The sequence below is a fragment of the Penicillium hordei genome (genome assembly GCF_028827395.1).
Source record: "Penicillium hordei strain IBT 12815 chromosome Unknown utg000003l_segment0_segment0, whole genome shotgun sequence".
Taxonomy (NCBI): Eukaryota; Fungi; Ascomycota; class Eurotiomycetes; order Eurotiales; family Aspergillaceae; genus Penicillium; species Penicillium hordei.
The window spans coordinates 2,008,482-2,021,872 of record NW_026623144.1 but is presented as its reverse complement, the minus strand read 5'-3'; the positions used below and the strand labels follow the sequence as shown (position 1 = coordinate 2,021,872).

Sequence of the window (13,391 nt, the reverse complement as noted above, 5' to 3'; positions counted from 1 at the left end):
CTCCCACCATGCCACCAATTCGCTCTCGAAGTTCTAGGGATTTAATAGAGCAAGAAGGTAGGATTTTACTAGCTATCTAGGCTTTTAAAAATCAAGAAATATACTCAATGTGTGAATTAGCACGCCGTTTTGATATACCCCGTATAACCTTACGCGACCGCCTCTCCGGCTATACTTAACGGAGTACTATACGCGCTAATTGCTCGAAATTGACTGAAATTGAAGACGAATCTCTTAAGAAATAGATTCTCTCTATAGATCTACGTAGAGTAACCCCCCCCCCCAGCCCTCTATAGTACGAGAAATAGTAGATCTTCTTTAAAAGCGTAGAACTATCCTCGTCAAGGAACAAGTCCCCATGAGCAGCCGGCTATTCCTTTAATCAAATTATATAAATTCAAGCAATAGTCACGCATCCAAAAAGTTAAGACATGTCAATCAGTTATGTTAGTTCGAACAGGAACTCAGTATGTCATCAAACGTTTCGTAATTTTACGATATCTGAAATAATCAGGCGGTGCAAAGAATAGTGCTGTAGCCAGTGGCAGGGTTAAGGTCCCAGGGCGAATAGATAGCGGGTTCTCCACTATAGTTTTGGGGTTTGACCTGTACTACTCAACAGACCGGCGTAGGTTAATTTTTCTATTCCCCCGCGACCTTCACCCTACCACCTTAACCCTGCGACTCTCCCTGGTATTTGCAACAAATCACTGAAGGCCGGTTTTATGTTATTTTCCTCAGTCATTTTTTACCCCGCACCTTAAACGCCACAATCTGCCTTTAATCATGCCGTGGCCATGTTGTTTTTCATTCAAACAGGACCAATCAAAGATCGCAAAGACAGTAAGAACCCACCGTAACGGGGTGGCTACATCTCTTGTGTTTCGTCGATATGCTAAGAATACTTACAGTCTCCACTTCCACTAGATGGGGAGACTGGATTGAAGTTACTGTATGACGGGATAACTCCAAAAGTCGAGTTTGTTCAATCCATCTCTATCAACCATTTCGATAATTAATAATTGACGCAGCGTTATCGCTGTCCATGGACTGAATGGCCACCGCGAAAGTTCATGGACGGCAGCCAATGGGGTAAACTGGCTCCATGATTTGCTGCCAGGTGATATGCCCAACACTCGAGTCCTTTCCTGGGGTTATAGTCTGACCACTGCGGGAAACTTAAACGAGAAAATATCCCAGCAACAAGTATCCGAGCAACTGGTTTTTGACTTGTGGGAAATGAGATCATCAACAAGTGTACAATCTCAACTGGCCCAACGGGAAAATAAGAATTAGTACTGACAGAGACAACACAGACAATCAATCGTCCGATTATATTTATCGCACATAGTCTTGGAGGACCCATATTGAAAAGTGTAAGTACCACTATTTTACCCAAATACATAAAGAGAGTTGTCATTGATCATCGCCAGGCCCTGCTTTATGCCGATTCGGCACAACAAACTTTTACTACGGACCTTCGCAGCATCAGACTCTCGACTCGCGGAGCGATCTTCATGGGGACACCTGAGCTAGATTCAAGGCTCATTGGACTGCAAAACTACTTAGCTAATGCTAAAGGATCTGAACAGGAGTCTAGCGATATTTATAAGGAAGCACACTGGTTAGTGACTATATTACAGGGTTATCCATCGATCAGTCAACAGTTCTGGACTTTATTTGTTCATGAGGGACTCGATTCTCTCCCAACAAACAGTACACTGGACCAGGTAAGAGAATTATCAACAGCCAGTTGTGGACTAGTTATTTGCTCACACCATGCTTGAACAAGACTGCGTCGTTCTCACCACAGGAGAATTCGTCACATATTTTCATTCAAGCTGATCATGGTGGAATGATCAAGTTTGAATCATCGTTGGACAAGGGGTATTTGAAAATTAAAGAGCATCTGGTTTATGTCGAGAAGATGCTGAAATAAAAACCGACACCTCAATTATCAGGCCACAATATAAATTTTGTTCCTGAAGTTCTGAAGGTCGATAGTTATATCATTCCTCTCTAGTGGATTTTTGATTGACACGAACGATCCACCGATGAATCATCGGTACCGGCTACATTTTGGGCACTCCAGATGTCCTTGATTTATTAGTTCCTCAATAATAGGGCTCTACGCCCGACTTCCTTTTGTCCCCTTTCGGCTTCACACAAGCCTAATCCGGTAAGGGGGTTCGATAGTGCCAGATGAACCTAATATTATACTAATATCGTGAAATGCATACTCCTAAGTTACACATTAGCCCAATGAACTGAAACAAGCTGCCTATGCTAAGACTTGTATTTCATCACCCGCCCACGGGCTAAGCGCCAAGCCTTCATCATAATGCGTAGCATAAGGGTTAATGCAGGATTTGATGCCGATCCAAGACAATAAGAGCAGGCTAGACGTCGGTCATCACATGGGAGAGGGTCTTTCTATTAAATACCCTTGAAATTGTTATTATTAAATAACTCTGTCAATAGCGCCGATCCTTCATTTTTTTCACGTCCTCCTTGGGACGGGAACGGTAAAATCTTATCCAGCTGTCTCCTCATTCTCTCCCCTTTTATTGCAAGGAATGTCCGATCATATCTATCCCCTTAGCTTTTCAACTGCTTCGTCCTCCCGATAATCTCATTTGCATTGTTCATGTTGGAATGACTGGAATCAAATCTTCTCAGCGGGATGTTCATCCGGAGGCATCCCCGCTTTCCTCTAACAGGGAGGGGTCTCCATCGCCTGTGAAGGCAGCTCCTGCACCCAAGGCCGGTAGAAAGCTGCCAGGATGGCTGGATCACTTCAACGCCCGTGATCTTAAGGTGTTGTTTCGATGCTCGCTAGCGGCGTGGGTTGCGTCGCTGTTGATCTTCATCACGCCGTCCCTAAGCGTCATTGGTACTGCGACTTTTTTTGCGACGTGAGCCCATCTATATATCTTCTCTCGGTATCAATTGCTAATTATATTGCAATTAGTTTGGTACTCTTCATGGTGCCTCCGACCGGCATTGTCTTCATTTTCCTTTTAGGAACTCTGACCCTCGTCCTGGGTATGGCTTTGGGCTGGGCCTGGGGTGTCATCGCCATGAAGGCGGCTATGGCAGCAAGACCAGCGGCTGAGACCCAGGCCAAACTTCAAGCCCTAGGACAGGCCGCATACAGCCAGGCTAATTCCACCGGACAGCCTGTGGCAGCTGTCCAACAGCAGCTTGTCTACACAGGCTGGATGCTTGACACTCGTGTAACAGCTGTCCATTATTGTTTAATCTGTTTGTTCATCTATTTACTTGTGAGTGTTTCTGATATGAGCATAATTCTCAAGTAAACTAATCCTTTTGCGCAGTCCCGTCTTCGGGCAAAGAACCCCAAATTCATTCTGATGCAAATTTTCGGAATCATCATCGTCGATGTTTCTCTGACTATTGGCCCGCTGCTTCCATCGTTCAGCGGTACTATCCCCAAGGTCTTGATTGAACCTGCCGCTATTGGAATTGGGTTGGGCCTAGTCTCCCATTTTTTCTTCTTCCCTCGGTCTACCTCCCATGTCGTGCTTGATGGCATGGAGGGGCTGGTTCGACTACTCAAAGGACCTCTGGATGCCACGGAGAACAGTCTTCTAAAAGGTGAAGACTTGGCTATGGCAGATCTGCAAACGATCAAGGTGAAGACCATTGCTGCTTACAAGGAACTCAAGCCGGCCATGGGCTTTTTGCCACTAGACTTCTCTGTCGGTTGGTGGGGTGCGGAAGATGTCAAAAGCATGAAGAAACCGATACGCCAAGCTTTGATAAGCAGTCTGTCGCTTCTGGAAGTTCATATCGCCCGCGTCGGGGGACACGCGAAGCTAGAAAAGCTGCACCGGCTCACTATGGATCGGGATTCAGACTCCGATTCCCAAGCTAGCGGGAATGAGAAGAAACGTTCACGCGAGGTTGGCATGCGCCAGCTGATGGAGAGTGTCAATTTGGTCCAAGCACTGCGAAGCCCGGAACATGAATCTATGCGATCGGAAACCGTCGAGGCATTGCGCGAGTCCAGCAAGGATATCCTACCGGCGTGCCAGGAAGCTGTTGAGATCATTGCGGAATCCATTAACTCGGTTAACAAGCGATGGTTTGGCCGTCCTTCCAAGGAACGTCTCAATCAATTGCACGAGCGCAGCCAGACTGCGCTGGAGAATCTTCAGGCCCTACGAGCATCGTTTGCAACGGAAACCACGGAACGTTTGATCCAAACACATGCGGAGATATTCGACGAAAAAGGCATGCTCAAGACCCTTGACGAACATTCATTACCCAGAGTTAGGGGTATCACCATGGGAATGATCTTCGAAGAGCAGGTGCTCGGCGTCGCCGACGGGTGGGAGCGAGTCCTGGGACAGCTTGTCGCTCTCCTGAAGGAACGCCAAAAAGTCCGTCTGTGGCTACCCAAGGGCTTGCGATATGCAGTCAACTGGATTCGTCGCAAAAATGTCGTGGCGCCTGTAACTGCAGCTCATAACCCAATCATCGACCCTGACGTCGCAGAGACGCAGTCCAAAGCGGCACAACAGCATCTTCGCATCAGTAGAGGGTATCGTGCCAAGCGAGGCAGCGGCTTCGGACGCGCTATCATCGGCGCCTATCATTGGTTCATAAATCCGGAAGGTCTTTATGCTCTGCGCATGGTGGTTGTCACGATCGCACTCGCTATCCCTGCTGCGATTCCTCACACTGCGGGTTTCTATTACCGCGAGAAAGGTCTCTGGGCCCTCATCATGGGACAGACCACACTTGTCATTTACATGGCCGACTTCACTTTCTCCCTTCTTTGTCGAGCCATTGGTACCATTGTTGGCGGTCTTCTTGGCTTAGTTGCGTGGTACATCGGCTCAGGCCACGGTGAAGGTAACCCATATGGCCTTGCTGCTATCATGGCTGTTGTGCTCACGATTCTCATGTGGGGACGTATCTTCGCCCCGCCTGCTATGCTTCAAGCTCTTATTATGGCTGGTGCGACCTGCGTTCTGGTTGTTGGTTACAGTTTTGAGGATACGTAAGAAAACTGCACCATATTGCGAGAAGCAACATTACTGACACACTTCCTAGGCACATCCCGGCTTACGGCAATCCTGGTTGGGGATATAATGTTTTCTGGCGACGACTTGTGCTTGTTCTTATCGGGTCTGCGGCGGCACTGATCGTGCAGCTGTTCCCTCGCCCACCGTCTGCATCAGGACATGTCTGCAAGTCCCTTTCAAATGTCATCCGCTTACTGTCGGACCACTACGCGCTTCTCTTATCCTGCTGGGGACAAGGACGCGAAGAAGGTCTAGCCGCAGAGAAGCTGGCTCTCAACCTCGCCGAGACCCTCGCCGCATTGGACGGACCCATCGCGTTGCTACGTTTCGAATTTTCCAGCTCGCCATTTGACAGCGACCGTCTCGGCCAGGTCAAATCGCTATGCCAAGAACTCAACCAGAACATCGCTCGCCTACTTTACCTATCTGCTTCACTACCAGAACACCTACAAAGTCGCCTAGCCCGTCAAGCGGGTCTCCTTGACCACCACAATATCGGCGACGTCATGGCTGTTCTGGGCGTGGTTGAACAATCACTCAAGACTGGTGACCCTCTACCCGAGGTGCTGCCAACGCCACTCCTGAACCGTTGCCATGATTACTGGATGTCGCGCAACGTGGATATTATGCTAAGCAAAGATTTAATTCGCGACGAAGACTACCGCCGGTTCTGCGTCGCCATCAGCGCATACCTCAAATTCCTAGCCACCGTGGATGACTTAGTGCTCGTGATGAAGGGCACATTGGGCGAGTCGCACATTGTCAGTCGCGACCTATTGAAGGAACCGTATGTATAAGAGTTTAAATGTAGTTATATTGTAATGATGTGTTCTACGATGTGTATATAGCGATGTGTCATAAAAACTGGATCTCCTCACATTCCTCCGCACGGCCGGTTTTCTCCAATTTTTTTTTCCTTCTCCAATTCCCCAAACCACTCTAGCGCCTCTAAATCCTTTGAATGTCATTCAATATTTTGTTTTCTTCTTTTTGATCTCCTGTATAAATCCAACAATAATTCTAATCTTCATATCCAACTGTGGCGCGGTGTCATCCTACATGGCCACTCCCCGCCTCGCCCGTCTTCCCCGGTGGATCAGCCACTGGCTTGGCTATCGTCCAGAAGCTGTGAAGCCACTCTCTAAATACGAAGTCGCTCTATGGTCCTTCATAACCTCATTCTGTGGTCTCTCGGTCGTACAAGCGATTTTCAATTACTCCGACTACTTCACCGAACGCAATGTACCGGGTATAATTGCATCCTACGTAAGTGTCAAATAGCCAAATCGTATTCCCCAAAACATCTACAGTTGACTCACACATCCAAAACAGGGTGCATCCGCCGTCCTCGTCTTCGGCGCAATCGAAAGTCCCCTCGCGCAACCACGCGCTCTAGTCTTCGGTCACTTCTTCAGCGCCTTGATCGGCGTCTGCGTTACCAAATTATTTAGTTTGATGCCCGACCAGGCGCGCTTCGAGTCCCTACGCTGGCTGGCCGCTTCGCTTTCAACGGCTATTGCTATTGTCGTTATGCAGTTGACGGGTACTACCCACCCGCCTGCTGGTGCGACTGCTTTGCTTCCGGCTACTAGCCAGGAGATTTGGCGGCTCTCTTGGTACTACTTGCCTGTAGTTCTACTATCTTCTGTTATGCTTATGTTGTGTGCGCTGCTGTTTAATAATTTGCATCGTCGGTATCCTGCATTTTGGATCGCGCCTGCTCCGCCGAAACCTGCTACGCCTCCTACTCCGGTACCGGCGCCTATTGATGTTTCCTTGGAAGAGGAGAAAGCAGCGAAGAGTCCTGTTTGATTTGAGAAGGTGGGAAGTTTGGGGAATAGAAAGACCTTGTAATAACCATTAGGAATGGTTACACGGTATATATCGCTATCCGTTTGGTTAGGGTTGGTGCAAGACGTATATAAAAACTTGGTTACGCTATTAATGTGTTGGAGAGTTTATAGGTAAAATAGTTTCATTATCACTCTATAGGGTCTAACGCGTCTACAATAATATTTATAACTCTAGTACTTTACCCTAGTAATACCTAGAGACAATCGCTTAAGAGTAGTGACTTAATAGTCCTCTAATTTTATACTACTATAAGTCTCCGATAGAGATAGTAGGAAAAGTTAGAGTGATATAGGGTCCTTGGATAGTAGGATAAAGCCTATTGAGTAGAGGCCGTGAAGCGAATATAAAACTAGTAGGTAGCATATAGGTAGGGTGGGATTCTACTATTCTTTAGTTTACCTTACAAGCTTTATCCTTCGACCCCATAACCCTATATAACTTTAACTTTTCCTACTATATACGTCCCAGTTGTCACTATCAATAGTAACTAGAGTCGTAACACGCACCTAGGGCTCTTTATTCGATTTTACGACTCCCGTTAAGTCTGATTATACTAGGGAAGATTAGTTTCGTCTCTATATCTACTATGTATGAGCGCATTTATTCAAACATCAAACAATCAACAATTTCTTTAGTATCATTTAGGGCTTGTTTTTCTCTACTTTTCTCCTTGCTATTTTTCTCTCGCTTGATTGACTACGACTACGTTTCTACAATTTGCACATCATTCGAAGCATAAGCTTCTTTTTTGGGGTTTGATTTAACCAATGGTATGAGCACCACCAAAATAGAGCAACAACAAATTGAAATGCGGGTATCGAAAAAAAGCCAACTAAGCCTCTTAAGCCGGTGCAAAAAAAAAAAAGACAACCAAAAAGTTGGCACTGCTTAAAAACAAATTGAAAGGCATACATCAAAAACCCCCGAAAGCACCCAAAAGTCTGTTAAATAGAGAACTCCCCAGAAGCACTGTAAACCTTTTTTTTTTCTTGTTTTATTTTAATTTTTCTTTTGTTTTTGTTCTTTTGTTTTGTTATGAATTCACTATGAGGATATCAGTGTAACCAAAAACGCAGGCACCATCAAAACACAGAGGACCCCCGGAGAAACAGCTTTCACGCTTACTCCTCGAACAAGCTGGACAGAGAATCGCTATCACTGTAGTTCACCATTTGCGGGAGTGGAGGGGAAGGGGTTAGGTCGCGAAAAGGAAGATACAAGTTGAGACACTGGTGGCAGTCGCAGTGAACATCCTTATAGTAAAGTCGGGACCACAGGCGTCGAAGAGACTCGCTTCGCTCGTCATTTTTTGAGGCCAGTTTCTGCTCCCATCGGCGCTGCTCTTCCTCAATCATGCAAGCATTCTCAACAGCGGCGGTATCAATGTTGCTCCAACCCCACAAAGTCAGACTTCCGAGCTGCATTGCAAGCATATCCGGGCGCTTCTGCATCACCAGATCTTGGATATCTATAACCCCCCTCTCATTGATGACAGTGGTCTGGCAGTGCGGGAAGGAATGAGCCATCTCATCTGCCAACACCATCAGGTTGATGCAGCGGTCTTCGAAACACCGGCCCTCGTTCCTCAACTTCCATCGGAGCTTAGCCCACATGGCAAGGGCATTTTTGATGCGAAACAAGAATGACTGTACGCTAACGACCACTCTGCCATTGGTATCTCCTTCAGAAAATTTCTCGAGCTCGGCAACCAAAGTATCGCGGGTCGACGGGAAGTTCCGGATTCCGGTGAACTGTAGTTCTCTCGGCATGATGGAGGAAGTGTTGAACAATGAAGATGAGTGGGGATGATGATGTGGATTCAGGTGAGGATCAACTATGGTAGTTGATGATGGAGGAAGATGCAGGTCCTATCAACGATGATGAAGGTTGATGAATGCTGATGAGCTTCTTTGTTAAGGAGGATGGGAGTTGACGGATAGAGGATAGATGATGAGGGTTGAAGATGAGGAAGAAGGGGAGTTCAAGTCGTCAGTGAGGGGCTATTTATACTCGAGCTGTTAAGCGTCGCCGGCATAGCAAATAAATATGATTAGCATGCTTCCATATGTATGTATAGAGAGGTAATTGTCTAAGATACACAATAGACCTATAGAGACCATCAGGTAAAGCTTTGACTTGGGCACGAGTCCTTCATTCGATGGTGGAGCTTTCAGTCTTTGCCTTGACAAACACCAAACATAGACTTGATAATTTAGGGCTATCAAACCTATAAGAATAATTCAATCATTGCAAATCCGTCGTCGACACCTAACCAATCATGTAGTAATTGGGGAGGAATTGGTTAGAGATCAGCAACTGTATATGATACCCTAACTATAGAGAAATACAAATTTAGATAAGTTTGCATATAAAAGGACAATAGCTTAAAAGATATAATAAATCTATAGAAACCATTGGCTAAAGGAATGGACCCTTTCACTTTAAGGGATAAGAGTCCTTTAGACCTGTCAATTTTTTACTTCTATAAAGACTATGTAGAGACTAAATTCCTTGGTGCTATCAAAACTATTGGGCGAATCTCTAGTTATAACTTGTCTGTAGGGGTTATACATTTCAATGCCTTTGTGTATATCTAAAAAGAACATCCAAAAACACGTTAGTGTGTTCTTATAGTTATAGCCCTAATATCTTGTTGAGTTATATATATCAGATTATTAAAGACTTACTGTCAACTAAAGAGAGGCCCTATAAACGGCCAACTAGTCTTCTCGGCAATCATAACAATATCATATAGAAATTAGGGAGGAATAGTGTACTGTAGATTATTCATACATCAATATGAACAAGTTGGTCGCCCAAAAGCTTTACTTAATGTACTTGAGGTAAACCACCAAAAAAAGTGGAGAGGCATGGATTTATATGGTATCAAAAGCTTCATTTTTATGCATTTGGGAACACCGAGCAATATGGAGATATATAGATTAGTATGGTGTAGACAGGGCTCATTTTTATACTTACGAACATCACAATATATAAAGATATATGGATTCATTTGTACGGGATGAAAAGCTTCATTCATATCGCGCCCTACCGCGCTAGCAGAACCGGGTACTTCGATTAATCAGGCATTTGTAATAGTAAATTGGGTATTTTCAGTCTCTACCAGAAGATGCCCTAGAAAAGCTCTATAGACTATGTACAAAGATATAGGGCTAAGGGACTAGTAGCAAACAATCGACTAGGCGCAGACAGCAAGCAAATAGACTAAAGGTACGATAGATCTATAGAGAGTATCGGCTAAAGGAATGAAATTTTTGGTTTTCGGATACGAGTCCTCCGGTTAGAGTCGGATCTTTCGTCCTTTGCATCGACAAACACTAGTAACAAACTGATTATTCTGGCTCAATCAAAACGAGGATAAGAATTTAATCATGATCAAACTGTCGTCGACGCCCAGTCCATCACGGAAAGATTACAGACGAATTAAATTAAAGGTTACCAACTATGTATGCTACCTTACCTTTAGAGACATATACCCGCCGATATGTTCTACACATTCACCAACTATTAAACTGCAAATATATTAAGATATTTAAATTTATTATATTAAGATGGAAGGAATATATAGACAGGTCTTGGTCCGTGTCCGAACTCCACTCTCCCACTTGTCTATGATCTCCACATTTCGTAAAATAGTAATAAGAGGCATCGTTTCAGATGAATTAATATTGATACTTCAGTATCTCGTATCCTGGCCTAGTGAAATGCGATTGGGTCGGGCCTTTGTGAATGTTGATCACATACGCAGCGGTATAGGTCCTATGCGACAAAATTCCCCTTTCAGGCATTATTGACTTGAATTAAGACTGGTAGAAAACTGAATCTTGAATTGCTATTATAGAGGCGTTAATAGCTATCCTGGTTCTGTCAGCTGATCATATCTAGTAGGCAAAAGAGAATACTATTTACACGATATAACTTTATACATCACCACTTTTTACGGTGGCTCGTAGCTTATAAGTATGAAAATAACTTTAGCTCTATACCTAAGAGCATGGAGCTACTAAGATCCCTAAAGCTGGTGATATATGGATATTAGAATAGTCGGTAGCTTATGACATTCTTTTCAGATGTTGACCACAACAAGAACGTAGACGGGCGTTGAAACATCAACTAGATAGTTGAACATTGGAACAGCCATGTATGGTAGAGCCTCTATAAACCAAAGTTGTAAGGTGAACTTATAATATTGTCATATGTTATACACTACTCTCTATCATCCGCTCTAAAGTACAATAGTAATGAGCTCGAATCGGCGGATAGTACATCGGACTACAGCTCATTTTTGTCATTGACATAAAATATCTCGGAGGCCACAGTATCATTCCAGATCGACGTCACTATTTTTTATTTTGTTGGATATGTAAATTTGAGTTTGATATCGCTATATTGATTTACCACGCATCATCAGACTGTTTGCCGTGATAAGTTCGATTTTTATTAGGCAAAAGAAGGCTGGAGCTTCCCACAGGCTCGGTCTGCTAATCTCTCTTTCATGAGCACCTCATATATATGCGATGCCCAACCACAGCATACCTTCCGAGTATCCTTCGGGTCGATAATTTCCTCGATTCCAAACGCATTCGCCGTACGTACCGGGTTCATCAGCCGTAGATACTCCTCTTCCAACTCTTGGTACTTTTCTTCCTTTTTTCCAACTTTCTCAGCTTCGCGCAGCTCATGCCGATGCCCGACCTCGATCCCGCCATCCAGAGGTAATGAACCCCATTGCCCAGACGGCCAAGCAACTTGCATAACTGGATCGCGAGAACCCAGCATAACACCACCCGCCACACCAAACACACGCCGTGTGACCACATTGAATACCGGCACGGTGGTACTAAAGTAAGCCTTAGCGAGCTCGACGCCCCAACGCATTGTCGCCGTGCGCTCAGCAACAGTTCCAATAGCATAACCCGCTTCAACTCACATGTCAGCTCTTTTCAAACGATCTGCGACAAAATAAAATTACTTACGGACGTCCAAAAACTGCAAAATAGGCAGATTCATCACATCACACAACTTCAACAGCCGTGATAACTTCTGGCTACCAGCCGCGTCCAGTGCACCTCCATTCACTTCACAATTGAGCGAGATAATCCCAACAGGACGACCACCCAGACGTGCAAGTCCGCCAATTGCAGTGCGACCCCATAATGCTCCGATTTCAAACCAGGAGTCTTTATCAACTACAGAGGTGATAATTGAACGAGCATTGTACATGCGTGCTTGTCGTCGAGGAATAATACTCCGTAGTGCAACATCCTCACGCTCCTCTGGGTCAGTGCAGGGGACTGTTGGGGGTGCATCGCTTCCACTGTTGGGGAGATAGCTCAGAACTACCCGCAGCTGTTCATAGCACTCTGCCTCATTGGCGGCGAGGTTATCAATTGTGCCGTTCATACAATGAACCATAGGTCCACCCAAGTCTTGGAAGCCGAGACCTTCTTCGAATGTTGCTCCCTCGACGACCTTCGGACCTGCATTGAACAGTGCTCCAATGTCAGCTGCCATCACGGAGAAGTGGCAGGATACCACTCTGGCGGCGCCAAGTCCGATCTGCATGATCAGTCAGTCCAGATTGTATCAAGCAATGTCGAATGGGACACAGAACGGTAAAAGTAATGTCCGAAACTCACCGCCGGTCCAACAACAGCCCCCAAATTCGGAATCCCCATATTCAACTGCTTAATAACATGCGGAAAAGACGCAACATGAGGAAGATAACTCCACCCCTCCTTCCGAATTGTCGTTACACTCCCACCCCCAGAACTCCCATCAACAAGCTTAACAACCGGCACACGCAGCGCTATAGCAAGCTTCTCTACATAAACCGTCTTGCCGGTACTTGCGCCATCCGCATGTCCAGATCGGATACTGAAATCATCAGCCGTGAGGAGGACTTTCCTACCGCGAAGCAGTCCGGCGCCTTGGATGTTATTGCTGGGCACAAAGGAGACGGGTTTCTCGCGTCTCGGCGCGGTCTTTTGCCATGTCACCGTGCCGGAAACAGATCCGATCTCTTGGAAGCTGTCTGGGTCTAGGAGTTTGTCGATGCGCTCGCGTACCCATAGCTTGCCTGCTTGCTTTTGGCGGGCGTAGCCTCGATTGGTGGAGTCTGGTTTTGCGGCTATTGCGCGGAGCGTTGCTAGTTGGTCTAGTACATCTGAGTGATCTGCTGGGAGACGATTTTCTGTGGACTTTGATTTTGACTTAGGTTTTCTTGGTTGGTTTGCTGGTGGGGATATATGGGATGAGACCTGGTGTAGGCGGTCGGTGGCTTGGTCTTTGCTTGTTCTAGTTGATGGGTTGTCGTCGTCTTTCGTCATGATGGATCAATTGATATGGGTTGGTTTATTTTCTTTGTGTAAAGTGTAGAATTGGAGATTGCTTACCTATGTAAGGAGTTGGTCTAGTTACTGTACTGAGGGGGTGGACAGACTGTCCGAGGGCCGAGGTCGC

General features: G+C 45.6%; 4 protein-coding genes across 4 annotated transcripts; 2 read left to right on the top strand and 2 right to left on the bottom strand.

Moving 5' to 3' along the window:
* Window positions 1-2,655: 2,655 nt before the first annotated feature.
* On the top strand, window positions 2,656-5,851 carry N7537_005989 (uncharacterized protein; the record flags this gene model as incomplete). Its single annotated transcript, XM_056897046.1, has 4 exons — window positions 2,656-2,915; window positions 2,972-3,284; window positions 3,339-5,029; window positions 5,083-5,851. The coding sequence occupies 4 exons, from the start codon at window positions 2,656-2,658 to the stop codon at window positions 5,849-5,851; spliced, it is 3,033 nt and encodes a 1,010-aa protein (XP_056752831.1).
* Window positions 5,852-6,113: 262 nt separating this feature from the next.
* N7537_005988 (HPP family protein) lies at window positions 6,114-6,866 on the top strand (the record flags this gene model as incomplete). The annotated part of the gene is made up of 2 exons (XM_056897045.1): window positions 6,114-6,320; window positions 6,387-6,866. 2 exons carry the CDS (start codon window positions 6,114-6,116, stop codon window positions 6,864-6,866), a joined length of 687 nt encoding a protein of 228 aa, XP_056752830.1.
* Window positions 6,867-8,029: 1,163 nt separating this feature from the next.
* Window positions 8,030-8,677, bottom strand: N7537_005987 (uncharacterized protein; the record flags this gene model as incomplete). The annotated part of the gene is made up of 1 exon (XM_056897044.1): window positions 8,030-8,677. One exon carries the CDS (start codon window positions 8,675-8,677, stop codon window positions 8,030-8,032), a length of 648 nt encoding a protein of 215 aa, XP_056752829.1.
* Window positions 8,678-11,369: 2,692 nt separating this feature from the next.
* On the bottom strand, window positions 11,370-13,258 carry N7537_005986 (uncharacterized protein; the record flags this gene model as incomplete). Its single annotated transcript, XM_056897043.1, has 3 exons — window positions 11,370-11,848; window positions 11,906-12,488; window positions 12,569-13,258. The coding sequence occupies 3 exons, from the start codon at window positions 13,256-13,258 to the stop codon at window positions 11,370-11,372; spliced, it is 1,752 nt and encodes a 583-aa protein (XP_056752828.1).
* Window positions 13,259-13,391: the final 133 nt, after the last annotated feature.